The sequence below is a fragment of the Trichomycterus rosablanca genome, chromosome 2, assembly GCF_030014385.1.
Source record: "Trichomycterus rosablanca isolate fTriRos1 chromosome 2, fTriRos1.hap1, whole genome shotgun sequence".
NCBI lineage: Eukaryota > Metazoa > Chordata > Actinopteri > Siluriformes > Trichomycteridae > Trichomycterus > Trichomycterus rosablanca.
The window spans coordinates 36,340,145-36,358,886 of record NC_085989.1 but is presented as its reverse complement, the minus strand read 5'-3'; the positions used below and the strand labels follow the sequence as shown (position 1 = coordinate 36,358,886).

Below are 18,742 nucleotides of genomic sequence, written 5' to 3'. Positions count from 1 at the left end.
ATTTGTCTTTTTTCTAACTTTATTTTTTGCATTGTTTCCATTTTCCTCCCAATCTGTAACTTTCTCTGACCGCAAAGTGCACGGAGTCTCACAGATAGCGTTGTGTATGGAGAGTCAGGCACTACTATCCGTGAATCAACTATCTCACATGCATCTCAGAAGATCTCACATCACTGCACCACTGTTAATTTAACAGATATGACAGATTTAGTAATATATTTAATGGTGCAAACAGGAGAGACGTGAACTCTTTTTAAACTGCATCATTAGGAAAAGGACACAATCATGGATAGGTTAGGTGTGTACTGTATCTTGTGACGTGACTACAGTTCTTCTCTTTGCAGAAGCTCTTTGTGTTTCAGACTCATATGAGACTATGACATTAAAATGTCTTAGTCCTCAGGATACTGACTCACTCTGTAACACTCCAGCTGCACACTTCATCTATCACTTAGCGCACTAATGTAGACACACTTAACACTGAAAAGGAGTAGGAATCTGTGTAGACCAGTAATAGTCCCAAGACCAAACATTTTAGGTATGATCAGTTCACTCAACACACTCAAAAGCAGAAGAACTAAATGTAACTATTCTTGTCGTTGGGTTGGTGACCCCTTGACAAATCTTTTGTAACCTTAGAATGTAACTTTTCTACATGGAAAAGTAAACAATAAAGGTACATGAATGTAAAAACTATAATATCTAAAATACAAATACCCTTAAGAGGACCACCAAGCAACAAGATATTTGTGATATTGCATTGTAGTACTTTCTGTACTCAGTTTTAGAGTATAAAGTACTTAACTCAGATAGCAACAAACCCCCCCCGCCCCCCCATGCTAGATATAAGCCGTCACAGCCAGCCATATTGTGGCCTAGGGTAGGTGTCTACGCAGGTGTGTAACATTGGATGCTGCAGATCCAACTGTTTAGCAATATAAATGTTAAGTTATAGCTTACATGTTGGCATTAACTAATACAGGGTTTTTCAAACCCTAAGGGTCACAGAGAAAAATAATAATAATGAAATAAACTTGTACATAAACGCCCCCTTGTGGAGGCTTTATGTTACATCTTGTATAGAGAGAGTAAGATGCATTGATTGTGTTGCCAAAAAAAAATTATGGACAAAATGTGGGTCACTTGAAAAACCCTGAACACACAGTAAGACAGGTAGCAATTGCAATGCACCTGCTTTATTCTGACCAGGGTTGTGGTAGGAACAGTGAGCAACAGTTGAAAGTTAGCATTAATATGAAGTTGCAGCTGCCTAAGTAGATAAGATTCTAATAAGACATTGAACTCATAAGGTTTATTTAGACACACTAATTAGAGATTATGGCGTTTATGTTACCGTGGTTTTCTCTTACTAAGCTAACACAGTTAGCCTCAGGCCATTCAAACCAATGGGCTGAGGTGGCACAAACCGCTAGCATGCCAGCTAACATCGGAGGGCCGTGTACCAAAAATGGTTAAACTGTCACTGAGAAGCCCAAATCTGCAAGTAAATGACACTTGTACACCTTTATAGAACTCCATCCGTTGCTCCGCATTTGTCTGCCTTATTTGTAATTTTTTATGAGGAAAGTTGTGCCGCACTGAATGCTGGGATTGCCTTCACCGCTAAGGAAGCATCAGACGCTCCCTCATTATCGCTTTGAAATAAGACACCTTAGTAGGCAGTAATTTAAGGCATCTAAGAATTCGAACAGCCTTCTTCTCGGGAGTGCATAGGACGACGTAAAATGCGTCTACGTAGAAAGCTCACTAGGTTTTCGGACAGACCCATGGTGTATATCCAGCCTTTTTAAGCCAGAAGGCATGAAGGCTATGCATGTATAAATGGGTAAACCACTCAACAAATCTGTCGTGTTATGTTACCAGATTCCTAACTGTATTCCCACAGAGGCTGAGCAACTGCTCTGGTATTTGGGAGCTGGATGGTTTTTACATCTCTGGCCATTACATGAACAAACCAAACAGGCCATGAAGAAAACTAGGTCACGATTCGACTCGCCACGTTTTGTTTTATAGTGAGACAGAAACATCTGGGTCCCAGGAGAGTACCATGTGAAACACACACTCACATTTGCTTTACACAAAGTTTAAATGAGTTGGGAGGACTTACTGGAAGGCATGGTGTATGTATCCTCCTCGTCTATGATCTCTGCATAGTCGTCCGTTTCTGTGGAAATACAACAGGCAGCGGTCAGCACGACGTCACAATGCACGTCAATCACCAGTAAACAACCTTGCACTGTTGTGCGTCGGAAAACTGGCCGCCACGAAAATAAACAATTTAGTCAGACTGGAAACTCTGCACACACCCACAGTACTGGACACTAAGCGCTAAATACTGACACAGACGAGACTGACTTCTCTCTTTCTGCTCTCTCAACACAGTCTGCCCATGCACTCCAGTGTACACATTTACTTGTCTGTCTGGCTGGCCAATCAGCTAGCAGCAGAAGTGTGTGAGGGAGGAGAGATAAAAGGAAGTGACTCCTCAGTTGCTCCTCTTGCACTTGGAGGAAAAAGATTTAGCAATCTTCACTGTGTAATTGTCACTTCTTTTTTAAAGGTTGAGAGAAATGGCTGCAGATGAACTAGTAATTTAAAAAGAAGTTTGATGAAGAACTTAGGCAGACATTGCTGAGAAATAGAAAGGATTTTGCCATAAAACCATTTAAAACACCACATTGGTACATACTGCATTTCAATTTGGTAAAATACACAGTTCAGTGAAGGTTCAGAAGTTCATGGATTCATAACCTCATAAATATAATCTAAAGCCAAGTTGAAGCTGCAGCGCATAGGCTCTGAAGAGAGTGCGCAACTGGTAGAAATATGTTGTGATAAGCTGTTTGCAGAAGAACATTTTCTAGCATCATGTGAGCTGAGCAGAATTGCTTTTATGGTTGTAATAAGCTAGTCAACACATATTTGAGTAGTGCTATAGGCTGCATCAACATCATCCAATAAAACATGCAGATTGTCTGCCAAATCTGACCAGATAGTAGTGAGCATAAATAAATAATTGTCTTTTTTAAGCTAACTCGCAGCACATTGAATAAGAGGTGGAACATTGTGCTAGTTAATTACAGGTAGTGGTGTACTGAACATTAATGCCATTCAAACTGTAACATGATGAATTTGTTTAGGTTTAAATTGTACAACCACTAAATGCTTTTTCAAAAATCAGAGCATTCTTAAAACCGGCCCCCAGCCTGGATAAATAGAAGGGCTGTGTCAGAAGGGGCATACGTCTTAAAAACTGTACCAAACTAAATATGTAGACGAATAATCAGCTGTGGTGATGCCTAAATATAGGAGCAGGCAAAAGGAATCACTCATTTATCCAGCGATGTTTAATAATAGGGGGACAAAAATCAGAGCATCCTTAAAACCGGCCCCCAGCCTGGATAAATAGAAGGGCTGTGTCAGAAGGGGCATACGTCTTAAAATCTTTGCCAAACTAAATATGTAGACAAATAATTCGCTGTGACGAGTGACGCTGTGACAATGCACCAACTAAGCTCAAACAGCTAACCTGCTAATAAAAGCTAACTAGATAAAGCTCTTAATGAAAGAGGGTTCACTTCTTCACTTAGTACTTAATAACTGGGATGATTGATCTTAAAGCACATCTGTAATATCTGTAGTAATGGGTAGCACTGTCGCCTCACAACAAGAAAGTCCTTGGTTCGATCCCAAGGTGGGGCGGTCCAGGTCCTTTCTGTGAGGAGTTTGCATGTTCTCCCCGTGTCCGCGTGGGATTCCTCCGGGTACTCTGGTTTCCTCCCACAGTCCAAAAACATGCCACCAGGCTAATTGGAAACACTGAATTGTCCTATAGATACCTAGCTGCTAGATGCACAAACCAGTGCATTGTAGTGCCGGTCCCAAGCCCGGATAAAATAGGGAGGGTCGTGTCAGGAAGGGCATCCGGCGTAAAAATTGTGCCAAATCGATGCGCGGATCATGATCCGCCGAAGAGCCGACTCCGCAACCGAACGGGATAAAGGCCAAGGAAAAGAAGAAGAAGAAGACATCTGTAATACTGAAGAGGCAACAAGTTTGCCAGTAGTCATTTTAATCTACAGACTGGAAGATGTGCTGTGTCCTAAATCACTTAATACAATACTAACTGAGACCCCAAATGAGTACAATTGTAAGTACTTCTTCAATGACTAGTGTGAAATGCAGGATATTTATTTGTCCCTCATAACTATCAGGAACTGGGATGGAGGCAGAAATGTTAACAGATTGCAAATAATTCTACCAGAGGGCTCAAATCTTCAAACTGGCTTCTATAAACATCTAATTATGAGGACTAGTTTAAAGAGAGTATCAAGACACATTGTCTATGCCAATTAGTAATAATACTTTTCTTTTTTTTTTTTATTTAAAAAAAATCACGTTGCTTCAAATGAACCAAGGTGGTGGGTAATATGGCAAAATGTAAGTCCCAAAGCTAATGCTCTTGTTAACTTGCTAACAAAAAGGGGGAGAATCTTCAAATACAGTAATCTTAAAAATGCATATTATGATACATTTGATGCACAAAAGTTTGTGGACACCCAACATTCAAACATTACTTTCAACACCAATTCAGTTATGGAGTTCTTCAATATTTGCTTCAATAAACTCCTCTACTGTATTCCAAAGGCATTTTACTCTAAAGCTGAGGCAGCTTTAGACCAATACACTTCCACTATCAAATATCGTAGCTGACACTGTAATAGCCAAATTGCAGCATTCAGGACCCAAGTCCTAAAGCCTGATCCTTAGCTCTTACAGTGGCAGTTCAATAGCACCCATAAAGAGATGCTTCATGTATGCAGTTGAACTATTGTTGCTTCTATATGATTCATTTCATAACAACAGAAATATGTTTTGGAGGAGAGAAGAAAGGAAGTGACTTCAATTACTCCTCTTGCTCTTTGGAGAAAAAAGATTTAGCAATCTTTGCCACAAAACCTCACTTATCATTTTTTTTCAATGTTTAGAAAGACTGCTCTAGTCTTTATTGTCTGCAGTTGAACTGTTATTGCTCCTATACTTTTCACTTTACAAAAACAAAGACATTTTAACAAATCAACTTGTCTTAAATGTGACCTCATAAAACAGAACTATTTCTGTTTAGGGAGACTGCATGGCTGTGTGGGTAATTTTACACACCTATACTAACAATGACCACTTCCTACCTTGACGGCGGCAGCACAGAGTTCACAAAGGAAGTCATGTTTCATGAGCTGACTTGGTGGGTATATATATAAGGTGTGTGATAAGCTGTCTGCACATATATCCCTCGATGCTGTCATGGGTAAAAATACCTTGGGTAAAATTGTCTTCCCAGCTAGAAATGTCTGACATTGGTTGGAAGAACATGACCAAGACTTCCAAGTACTACACTGGCCCCCTAATTCCCCAGACTTGCACTCCACCTTGAGCAGCTGTGGGATGAACTGCAGTCAGCATGGCTGCAGATACCTGTGACAACCTACCAGGACCTTACTGAGTCACTCCCAGCCCGTCTTGCTGCTGTCCATGCTGCACACGATGGTTACTCTGGTTATTAGCTGGTTGTCATAATAATGTGACTCGACTGTGTAGAAGGAGTATCTAAACACTGTTAGGCAATAATACACAGTTGCCTCCCTTTTACAGCTATTGCTGCCTACACTCTTCTGAGAAGGCTTTACAGAAGATTTTCGTGGGAACATGAGCCTATTCGGTCAAAAGAGCATTCGCAAGCTATGGCACTGACGGTAGACGAGAAGGCCTGGCTCATAATTGATGTTCCAATTCATCCCAAAGGTGTTCATTAGGATGGAGGCAAGAATCTGAGTTCTGTGAGTTCAAATCCAGGGTTGGGGTGTTACGTGAACCTAGAATTTGGGGGAACAAATATCAGAGCATCCTTAAAGCAGACTCCCAGCCTGGATAAATAGAAGGGTTGTGTCAGGAAGGGCATACGGCTTAAGAACGGTGCCAAACTAAATATAGTAGACAAAACGACGGGCTCATAACTGCTGTTCCAATTCATCCAGGGGGTGTTCAGTGGGGTGAAGGCCGAAGCTGTGCAATGCTGCTTCAATTTTATCAACACAAAACTCATTAAACAATGTTTATCTAAACCTTGATTTGGGCAGTAAAGCAGTCAAGGAGAAAAAGAAGCATACATTTTATATAATGAATTGTATACACCTGTTAGTAATTGATGTGGTTAAAACACCTGAACGTAATAGTTGGGAGGGGTGTCCACATACTTTTGGTCATATTCTGTCTATTATCAAACTAGACATCTGTTCAAAAGCACGAACACACAAATCTACAAAGAATGCAGACTGGTCTATGACAGAAAAATGGTTGCTGTTCAGCACATTTAGTAATACATATGGTGTGTTAGTGGCAGTAGACAAGAAGTGAGGTAAACAAGATTAAAATCATAACATAACACTTTACCATCCCCACTAATATCTTCTTCTGGTCCGAAGAGAGCATGCAAACAGAGGAGACGATGAAAGAAGAGAGGAAAACAGAGCAGAGGAGAGGTTATTGCATCACAAGGTACATAATATTCAACATGAGGGTTAATATGGTTACAAGTGCTTTAAGATGCCACGCAGATTAATAAAAGCAAATGAGGAAATTCCACACACATTATTTCAGCATTATTCAGTTAGAATAGCTGTAATTAAATATATGGTAGTTTTCTGCCGAGTTTTGCTAGCAGACACCAGAAGCATGTTTAAGAAGCAAGGCAATCCAAATTGTTATTGTTTCAAATTCCAAGACATTAACCACTGAGCTCCTGATTTTGGCTACAGCTTACAGCTACAAGATATACAGTATAAGCATTGCACATGTATCATAAATTCTTCTTCCACTTCTAACAACAGTGCCCTGCACATATGCATTTGAAAAATGACACAAGTCTTACCTACCCATTAAAGTATGAAACCGATATAATGTCTTCATTTCAGAGGTTATACCTTCCTTCATTAGTGTTTTGCATTTATATTATAAATAAAGTTCTCACCGCAGTCCTACATCACTGGTCAGTAGTTTGTATAAGCTTCACTCATTGTTTACTAGGCTTTACTAGTTTGTATAAAAGACTAGTACTTAGTTGCCAAGCATTTAATTAGTAGGTTAACAAGTCCAGAGTAAAATAAAAACGGAGAATTAAAAGATGAAGAAGCAATGGCAGAAGTGAATTTTAAAGTGTAGTGGAAATTAAAAAAGTACAGCAACTCAACAAAAAAAGACAACATGTGTCACACCTGCCCCTGTGGCCTTTGGTAACTAAAGCAAACTAAACTAAACTTCAGTTTTAAAATAAACTAAACTAAATTTAGTAATTATGTCTATTCAACTACAATCATATTGGTTTAAACATACACTGATCAGCCATAACATTAAAACCACCTCCTTGTTTAGACACTCACTGTCCATTTTATCAGCTCCACTTACCATATAGAAGCACTTTGTAGTTCTACAATTACTGACTGTAGTCCATCTATTACTCTACATGGTCAGGACTCTCCCCACAGGACCACCACAGAGCAGGTATAATTTAGGTGGTGGATCATTCGCAGCACTGCAGTAACACTGACATGGTGGTGGTATGTTAGTGTGTGTTGTGCTAGTATGAGTGGATCAGACACAGCAGCACTGCTGGAGTTTTTACACACAGTGTCCACTCACTGTCCACCCTACCTAGTTGGTCCACCTTGTAAATGTAAAGTCAGTGACGATCAATCATCTATTGCTGCTGTTTGAGTTGGTCATCTTCTAGACCTTCATCAGTGGTCACAGGACGCTGCCCACGGGGCGCTGTTGGCTGGATATTTTTGGTTGGTGGACTATTCTTAGTGAGGTGACAGTGAGGTGTTTAAAAACTCCAGCAGCGCTGCTGTGTCTGATCCACTCATACCAGCACAACACACACTAACACACCACCACCATGTCAGTGTCGCTGCAGTGCTGAGAATGATCCACCACCCAAATAATACCTACTCGGTAGTGGTACTGGGAGAGTCCTGACCATTGAAGAACAGCATGGAAAGGGGTCTAACAAAGCATGCAGAGAAACAGATGGACTACAGTCAGTAATTGTAGAACTACAAAGTGCTTCTATATGATAAGTGGAGCTGATAAAATGGACAGTGAGTGTAGAAACAAGGAGGTGGTTTTAATGTTATGGCTGATCAGTGTATTTGTATATGCTTGAGTATGTGCTAGGTTTTACACCCTGACTGGCTGCTAGCATGACATTTACAGGATGTGGAGGAGCTGATTAATAATAATAATTTTAGACCAAAAAAAGAAACAGGTATGACTGTTAGGCTACTATGCAGGACTATTCACTTTTGACTACTTGATCTTTCTATAAAGCAGTCCTACACAGCAAGCTTTTCTGGGTCTACTACCTACGTGCAGCTAAACTGCAAGACACAAACTACTATTTCTAACTATTGGTCAACTAAGCCAAAATGCACAAATTCCCAAAGTCCCATGCACACAACACAGTTCAGAGTCTTTAAGACATATTAAATAAAGTGTTTACGTGGCTTATAGAGCTCATTCTGGCACCAGCCATATTCCAGAAACCTCTTCATCAAAGCCTCAACAGATTTCTGGCAGCAGTGTGACTACAGCAAGCAATCCAGGCTATTCCTGAGCAAATGAGACTGACTCGATCTGAGCACGCCTGCCAGACCTCTGCAACTCAGATCCACTTTAGTGCTACAGAGGGGAACAAACTAGGAGCTGCTCTAAAGCTGCTGGTTTCAGAAGGTTTAAAAAAAAAATAAAACTATGACTGTTTCAAGCTGAACTATTTTACCAGTTTCAACCAGACCTGTATTCCAAAGTCAGAGTACTTGAGACGTAAACTGTTTACAAACTCATGGAATAAAGAGGCAGTTGGAGCATGGACACACCTCATCATTAGGCAGGGATAAGTCTATGTTGTTAAATACTGACTTAATTCGACTAAATGTTACTGCACATTTTCTAAACATTTTGACCTGGTAAAATCAGTCAATCTACTCCTCATAAATAAAGCAGCACCACTAAACATTGTAGAAGAATTACAGACAAGGCTTAAAAAGGAAACTCTACCACACTAACAATAAGTATTGTAAGTATTTTGGAGGACTTAACAGGATTATTTGTACCAAACCACTGCAATACACTCACAGTTTTTTGTAAGCCTTTTTTACACTGGTACACTGACCTAAATAGTACATGTATAGGTGTATGTTTTCCTACTTTTACATACATACTGTTTAGAGAATGAAGACTTGCTTTGATCATGAAAAAATGAAAAATGCAGAAGGCCAACATTGAATATCAGTGTTTTAAAAATGAAAACATATGACTGTATAGACTGCTGTAGCGTTAATAAAGTTATGCATTTAAATTGATTTATTTTAGATTTGATATTACCTAGTTATGTTAGTTATGTTGTTAGCACCTATGTCAATACTTGGCAGAACCACATTTGGCTGGTATTAAAAAGTGAAAATTCTTTGGAGTTCTGCAATTTTATCTTTGGTGTACCCATGGAAAGAAACTAACTTTGGTTTATATAATTATTAGGATTTTAACGTCATGTTTTACACACTTGGTTAGATTCATGACAGGACAGGCAATTACTCATAACACAAGATTCATCAGTTCAAGTTTAATGTCAAACACAGTCATGGACAATTTTGTATCTCCAATTCACCTCACTTGCACGTCTTTGTACTGTGGAAGGAAACTGGAGCTACTGGAGGAGACCCACACAGACACGGGGAGAACATACAAACTCCACACAGAAAGGAACCAGACCGCTTTACCTGGGAATCAAACCCAGGACTTTCTTGTTGTGCGGCAACAGTGCTACCCACTGAGCCAAGTCTGGTGGGAGTAATGCAATTTAATTATTTTCATTTGCAGTGTAATTATTTATTATTGAGATATTTTATATAATAATTAATAGCAGTAACATGAATAAAATGTTTAAAAAGATTTTGATATTGTAAGGTTACAACAGATCTGGAGCCTATCCCAGGAACACTTGGTAAAAAGCAGGAGTTCACCATGGATACCCCATGGATCATACACTTCCTAACATACTCGTTTACCCAAAGAGGCAACTAAGTGTAGATCTGGACATACCAGATACCAAAAAGGAATACATGAATAAATGTATCACAGATTTGAGTATCCAGAATTATTTGTACTAAAATGGCAAATGATATTATTTTATTGAAAAATTGTGATTTTTTTTTTGAAGATCGACATGGATTTGGGCGGGAATAATAGATATAGAGATTATCTTAATAGAGAAAGAAATGATGATCAGGGTGTAAGAACAGCAGATTTGCAGCTAAGACAACAGTTTGTGCATGAATCTGTGCTACATTATGTACGAGAGGGGTTAGGTGGTTAGTATGGCTTATGGAAACAGAAGTATTTTTTCAAATAGTTTTGGTGCAGTCTAGGCTGACCATAAATTAGCACTTAAGTAATAAATTACAACAAGCTTGCAAATAAATTCATACTGATGAGTCATTTAACTTGACTCTTCTTATGCCTATAGATTGTCAGTTGCAGGCCACAAACATGCTCAAAATAGATTTTTATTATCCATATTGACAGGATAAACACCAGCCAGTTATAAGTAAATATGTCTTGTTTGTGTAATGGTAGTTAGGCCGGATGTATGTGGATGGCATAAAACTGAATACCCTGATGATACCCACTATTTTTGTTTTCTTGAAAGGGTTAGCATGTATGATGTATCTGTACTGTATAGCATCTATCTAGCTAAAATGTATTTTGAAACTCGTGAGTGGTTAAAGCTGTCAAGACTTCAAATCGGACACATAAAACAACCCTGTATATTGGATTTATAGGTATTAAGCTTATACTCTGACCTTCTGTCATTCACTTCAATTACAATCTGATAAATTACAGATGGCATAATGCAATAAAGTTAAAGCCAGCAAGGAGCAGGCGATGCAGTACACACAGCAAAAGAATAAAAGTGCTTAAAGACATGCATATACAAGAGCCAATAGTGGGCTACCCTTGGATGGAGAATCATGGGAGCAGAAGACAAAAGGAAGGAGGAAGCGACGAGCTTTAGCAGCTTTAGGTGGTGTTGGAGACACAGGCTCTTTAGAACAGAGAGAAAGAGTTATGGGAAAATATCAAATGAAAACTGGAACAAAAATGAACAGCAAAGAATGTCCAGCTGCTACGGAAATGGAAAAAATAATATCACAAACACAGAGTCAGAATGAAGGGCCTAGATTTGAATGGTTGACAGACATTTTCTCACACACATTTTCTCATGGACACGTTGGCTGCATTTTTTTTTTGAGGAGACAATTTCTCAGGCAATATTGTCTCGGGAATCACCCAGAACTCTTGGGGGGGATAATCTGCACTAAAATAATCAAGAGCTAATGATAACAATTCTCTACATAGTACTAACATGGATGCACTTGAAACCTGATTTTTCAAATGCAATGTAATGCTTGGATAGTCTCATGAGTCTCATAAAGAAGTTGCAAATAAGATTATCCTAAAAATATACTTCAGACAGTAATTGCTTACTTGACATATGCCCCTATTGTATCAAAAAGAAACTTTAGTGCAGTCTAGGCTTACCATAAATTAGCACCAACGTAATAAATTACTACACGCTTGCAAATAAATTTAACTTGACTCTTCTTACGACTTGATTTTGTCACTTGCAGGCCACACACATGCTCACAAAGGATTTAAACACCAGCCAGCTGTGTCTTGTTTGTGTAATACTTGTTAGCACTATGTGGATGGCATAAAGATGAATAGCCATGAGGTCCACTGTTTTTGTTTACTTAGAAAGTTTAGCATGTATTTCATACATTAAGTATAAAATATGTGACCAAATATGTGACCATCATAACATGTGTATTGTTTGTTTCTTTATTGTTACTAACTTTTAACATAATGTTTACACACACACACTGATCAGCCATAACATTAAAACCACCTTGTTTCTACACTCACTGTCCATTTTATCAGCTCCACTTACCATATAGAAGCACTTTGAAGTTCTACAATTACTGACTGTAGTCCATCTGTTTCCCCACATACCTTTTTAACCTGCTTTCACCCTGTTCTTCAATGGTCAGGACTTCCACAGGACCACCACAGAGCAGGTATTCCTTAGGTGGTGGATGATTCTCAGCACTGCAGTGACAATGACATGGTGGTGGTGTGTTAGTGTGTGTTGTGCTGGTATGAGTGGATCAGACACAGCAATGACCCACCACCCAAATAATACCTACTCTGTAGTGGTCCTGACCATTAAAGATCAGCATGAAGGGGGGTAACAAAGCATGCAGAGAAACAGATGGACTACAGTCAGTAATTGTAGAACTACAAAGTGCTTCTATATGGTAAGTGGAGCTGATAAAATGGACAGTGAGTGTAGAAACAAGGAGGTGGTTTTAATGTTATGGCTGATTGTATATATATTTATAGGTTTTTATATATAATGGTTATTTAATGTAATTGGTTCAAAAGCAATTTTCTTTCAGAATAAATGTGATTAATTATTTATTTAACTGATTATTATTTAATTAATTATTTTAATCATGCTCAATAATAATGATAATAATCTAAAGCCATCATGTTGATGTCCCACATAAAAAATTGTTGGCAGTTGTCGGAGCATTACGATTGCGCAACAGCCCATCTGTGCAGAACGCAGTCTAACACGCAATCAGACACTCTCTCATTCAGTCACTCATACAGTCCGGCCTCATCTCCGGCCCTTGAAACAAGCAGTTCATTCACTATGGAACTGTGACCCATGAGCACTGCAGCAGTAAGTGGTCAGTCGTGCCCTCTGCTTCTCAATCAGCCCTTTCTGTGGTCAAGCAGCCCTCCGGCTGTAAACAGTCGGACAACCCTGCTATCAAAGATCTTCTCACGCTTTCTTAGTTCTTATCTCAAAGTTCTTTCCATTGGTGCTGATGTGAAAATAAAAAGCTGGAATTTAAAGTGGAAATTAGACTAACTATAAGAGCTTTAAACTTCTGATGCTTTCTGAAATTGTGTGACGGGTAGCTTTCTGTTTAGAGAGCGTAAAAGCCTTTTAATTCCTCTGTTTCTCTAAGGAGCTTTGTTTGATGTGCATTTCCTCTTGATACTGCAGTGCTGATTGCAGCCAGTTTGTATCTGGTGGGTGGAAATTATTGAAATCTGCACTTCTGCTGTGACACACTTGTGCAGCTGCATTATGGACTGTCACCTATGGCCTCTCTCTCCTCTTACTACTTCAGTTTTAAAACAAACAAAACGGAGCTACAGATCTTGACACGCACAAGTTGTACACAGTGCTGATTTGTGACTCACCCATCTGCGAGTGCCAGTTCTGTTTACAGCTGTAGAGCACTGCAGTGTTAACCCAAACAGAACATATTTTATGCATTTGTATTATTTAAATAGAAATGGACATAAAAAGAAACGGTTTCGACTGCAAGTTGAACTCTGCACGCTCGTGTGTGTAATTTTTTTTAAATTTTTTTTTTATTTTTTACAATTTCTTACTCCTATACAGGTAGAACTCTGATTACCATTTTATAATAATTTTGTCAAAAAAAGGTTTAAACCAATTGCAATTTTTTAGACTAGCATTACTGCTGCATTTACTATGTTCCACTGATTTTTAAACAGTAAGGCATTAAACTGTGTGATGTGTTTTAGATTTTTAAGGGCTGTTATGAGCTTGTCTGTTAACCGTCGACAATTGTTTAGGAGTTTAAAAAAGGCAAAATTTGCAGTTTCCCCACCACTAATTGAAAAGGTAACATCAGATGGCAATGTTTAGAGCTGGAGTTCCTCCCCAAAGACGAAACATAAGAGAATGCCTCGGTGGAAATAAATCAATATTTCCATTGTCATTATTGCAAGGACACAAGTTTTTTCAGTAATCTTTTGATCTGATGCCAACCTGAAATGCTCGATCAGCATTAATATAAATACACCATTTTAGATGTGATCAACTGACATACTATTTTATATACTATTTTTGACATACTATTCGAATTAAAAATGTGCATTTTTATTTATATTTATTTTAATTAATAAAGGGTTTACAGATTCAACTTTATAACTGTTGGATGTCAATACTAGATCAGAATATTATACATAAAGCTCTTATATTATCATCATGTAAATTGTTTAAAACTAAGATTGGGTCATCCCTACTTAGACAAGGTACTGGATAAGAATCAACATAGATTAACTTGTGTTGGGCACAGCTGGCACTTTAACACCTATTTGCATGAAAAAACACTACCTTTTGCACTAGCTCATGTAGCATGTTATAAGACAATGCAAAAGCTTTTTGGCAATAAACAAACACTGTATTTCTTGTCTTTTGGTGTTTTTAAAAAGTGCAATCAATTTTGAAGCATATTTACTTTCTATTCCTCTTTCTGCTCTTCGATTCTCAGGCATGTTTTCTTACAGGTGTGTAATTATCCAAACTGTATGCTTACAATTGAAGCTAGGATGTGTATATATATATATATATATATACTGTATATATACAGGGGTTGGACAAAATAACTGAAACACCTGGTTTTAGACCACAATAATTTATTAGTATGGTGTAGGGCCTCCTTTTGCGGCCAATACAGCGTCAATTCGTCTTGGAAATGACATATACAAGTCCTGCACAGTGGTCAGAGGGATTTTAAGCCATTCTTCTTGCAGGATAGTGGCCAGGTCACTACGTGATGCTGGTGGAGGAAAACGTTTCCTGACTCGCTTCTCCAAAACACCCCAAAGTGGCTCAATAATATTTAGATCTGGTGACTGTGCAGGCCATGGGAGATGTTCAACTTCACTTTCATGTTCATCAAACCAATCTTTCACCAGTCTTGCTGTGTGTATTGGTGCATTGTCATCCTGATACACGGCACCGCCATTGGATGCACATGGTCCTCCAGAATGGTTCGGTAGTCCTTGGCAGTGACGCGCCCATCTAGCACAAGTATTGGGCCAAGGGAATGCCATGATATGGCAGCCCAAACCATCACTGATCCACCCCCATGCTTCACTCTGGGCATGCAACAGTCTGGGTGGTACGCTTCTTTGGGGCTTCTCCACACCGTAACTCTCCCGGATGTGGGGAAAACAGTAAAGGTGGACTCATCAGAGAACAATACATGTTTCACATTGTCCACAGCCCAAGATTTGCGCTCCTTGCACCATTGAAACCGACGTTTGGCATTGGCACGAGTGACCAAAGGTTTGGCTATAGCAGCCCGGCCGTGTATATTGACCCTGTGGAGCTCCCGACGGACAGTTCTGGTGGAAACAGGAGAGTTGAGGTGCACATTTAATTCTGCCGTGATTTGGGCAGCCGTGGTTTTATGTTTTTTGGATACAATCCGGGTTAGCACCCGAACATCCCTTTCAGACAGCTTCCTCTTGCGTCCACAGTTAATCCTGTTGGATGTGGTTTGTCCTTCTTGGTGGTATGCTGACATTACCCTGGATACCGTGGCTCTTCATACATCACAAAGACTTGCTGTCTTGGTCACAGATGCGCCAGCAAGACATGCACCAACAATTTGTCCTCTTTTGAACTCTGGTATGTCACCCATAATGTTGTGTGCATTGCAATATTTTGAGCAAAACTGTGCTCTTACCCTGCTAATTGAACCTTCACACTCTGCTCTTACTGGTGCAATGTGCAATTAATGAAGATTGGCCACCAGACTGGTCCAATTTAGCCATGAAACCTCCCACACTAAAATGACAGGTGTTTCAGTTATTTTGTCCAACCCCTGTATATATATATATATATATATATATATATATATATATATATATATATATATATATACATATACATATACATATACTGTACATATATACATATATACATATATATATATATACACAGTATATACATATATATAAATATAAATAAATAAATATATATATATATATATATATATATAAATATATAAACATAAATATATATATATAAATATAAATATATAAATATATATATAAATATATATATATACAGGGGTTGGACAAAATAACTGAAACACCTGGTTTTAGACCACAATAATTTATTAGTATGGTGTAGGGCCTCCTTTTGCGGCCAATACAGCGTCAATTCGTCTTGGAAATGACATATACAAGTCCTGCACAGTGGTCAGAGGGATTTTAAGCCATTCTTCTTGCAGGATAGTGGCCAGGTCACTACGTGATGCTGGTGGAGGAAAACGTTTCCTGACTCGCTTCTCCAAAACACCCCAAAGTGGCTCAATAATATTTAGATCTGGTGACTGTGCAGGCCATGGGAGATGTTCAACTTCACTTTCATGTTCATCAAACCAATCTTTCACCAGTCTTGCTGTGTGTATTGGTGCATTGTCATCCTGATACACGGCACCGCCATTGGATGCACATGGTCTTCCAGAATGGTTCGGTAGTCCTTGGCAGTGACGCGCCCATCTAGCACAAGTATTGGGCCAAGGGAATGCCATGATATGGCAGCCCAAACCATCACTGATCCACCCCCATGCTTCACTCTGGGCATGCAACAGTCTGGGTGGTACGCTTCTTTGGGGCTTCTCCACACCGTAACTCTCCCGGATGTGGGGAAAACAGTAAAGGTGGACTCATCAGAGAACAATACATGTTTCACATTGTCCACAGCCCAAGATTTGCGCTCCTTGCACCATTGAAACCGACGTTTGGCATTGGCACGAGTGACCAAAGGTTTGGCTATAGCAGCCCGGCCGTGTATATTGACCCTGTGGAGCTCCCGACGGACAGTTCTGGTGGAAACAGGAGAGTTGAGGTGCACATTTAATTCTGCCGTGATTTGGGCAGCCGTGGTTTTATGTTTTTTGGATACAATCTGGGTTAGCACCCGAACATCCCTTTCAGACAGCTTCCTCTTGCGTCCACAGTTAATCCTGTTGGATGTGGTTTGTCCTTCTTGGTGGTATGCTGACATTACCCTGGATACCGTGGCTCTTAATACATCACAAAGACTTGCTGTCTTGGTCACAGATGCGCCAGCAAGACGTGCACCAACAATTTGTCCTCTTTTGAACTCTGGTATGTCACCCATAATGTTGTGTGCATTGCAATATTTTGAGCAAAACTGTGCTCTTACCCTGCTAATTGAACCTTCACACTCTGCTCTTACTGGTGCAATGTGCAATTAATGAAGATTGGCCACCAGACTGGTCCAATTTAGCCATGAAACCTCCCACACTAAAATGACAGGTGTTTCAGTTATTTTGTCCAACCCCTGTATATATATATATATATATATATATATATATATATATATACTGTATATATATATATATATATATATATATATATATATATATATATATATATGTACTTTAATTGGGACACTGTACCACTATGCTGTACACTTACCTGACACAGAGATTGCCCGCACCCCTGCTCGGACAGCCTCTAGCTTCTTCTCATTGTTACCAAGCCTGCAATGTACAGTTAATTGCATAAATCAAGACAGTTTAAAGCTGTAAATACTTCTGCACACTTCATACATATACATAACAACAACAAACTGTTACAGCTTATACTCACTTTGGAATAGATGGAAGTGCTCTCTCACCCTCTGCTGGTCAAATGAAATGATAAATATTAGAAGTACAATCAGCTTTAGCTTTGCTATGTTTTTTTCTATGCAATTCAGTCAAGTCATGTATCCTCAAGTTTAAACTGAGTCAGCTTTTAATTCTAAAGGCCTACTCACAACTAAAACTTTGCCTCGTGGCATTACGAGGTGGGCGTGGTCAGGCCGAGACTCTTAAAGATTCTAGCTGGAAATGGTCCTCCAATGTAGCCGTGACAGCATTTTACTGGTTTTCTTATACAATGAAAAAACTTACTGTTTGTTTAGCTTCATAAATGTGATTTTATGCATCATAAAGAACCAGAAAAGACATTTACACAGTGCAATTTACTAAATCATGCTGCTACATACTTTAGGACAATTCGTAGTCAGGCTGGGCAATCCCAGCCAGCAGATTTCTAACATAAGAACTTCTGAAATTCTGGTTCAACTGTTCACTTTAAAGGTCCCAAATTTGCAGGTTAAAGTTAAACAAAATTCAATTTTAACACTGCGATTACAAAATGACTTGTCACAGCAAAGTATTTATTATACAGAATTTATTTTGCATACAGGATTTTGCATACAAAACAAGATGGTGTGACCAAAGTCAAGTCTAAGTCTCGGCCACAAATTCATGTCAAGTCTATGTAATGTTTGATACAGGCCTCAAATTCTTAATCAGTGTTAAACCAAATACATTGTAGTTAGATGTGATCTGTTGGATGTAAAAGGATTCACTACTTTGATTTGCTCACTGCTGGATATTCAAGCTTTTGTATTGGTATACTATAAATCACCTCAGAATCTGATTGGTGCATCCCTACTTGGAGAAGAAACTTGATAAGAATCCACCTATGTTTAGTTTTGTTGGGCACAGCTGGTACTTTTAAGACTTGGTTGCATGAATAACAGTGCCTTAACAGAGGCCACTAGTGTTCTTCCTGACTAAAAGCAAATTCGCAGGTTACAGTTGAACATATCTGACTTTAAACATGTTTTTATTTACTTTGTATGGGAAAATTCAAATGCAAAATCCCTTATCACAATTACAAT

At 39.0% G+C, this 18,742-nt stretch overlaps 1 protein-coding gene across 8 annotated transcripts in view; it reads right to left on the bottom strand.

The window, feature by feature from the left end:
• ptk2aa (protein tyrosine kinase 2aa) overlaps window positions 1-18,742 on the bottom strand; it is a 160,485-nt gene that overhangs the window by 23,005 nt on the left and 118,738 nt on the right. For 2 of the 8 annotated variants that reach the window (XM_063014944.1, XM_063014951.1), the window contains 4 exons: window positions 17,659-17,692; window positions 17,485-17,549; window positions 6,469-6,489; window positions 2,129-2,185 (listed from right to left, as the gene is read on the bottom strand). In XM_063014944.1, coding sequence (XP_062871014.1) covers window positions 2,129-2,185; window positions 6,469-6,489; window positions 17,485-17,549; window positions 17,659-17,692 — 177 coding nt within the window. The remainder of the gene's footprint in view (window positions 1-2,128; window positions 2,186-6,468; window positions 6,490-17,484; window positions 17,550-17,658; window positions 17,693-18,742) is intronic. The other 6 variants (XM_063014959.1, XM_063014937.1, XM_063014910.1 and 3 more) reach the window with 5 other exon arrangements.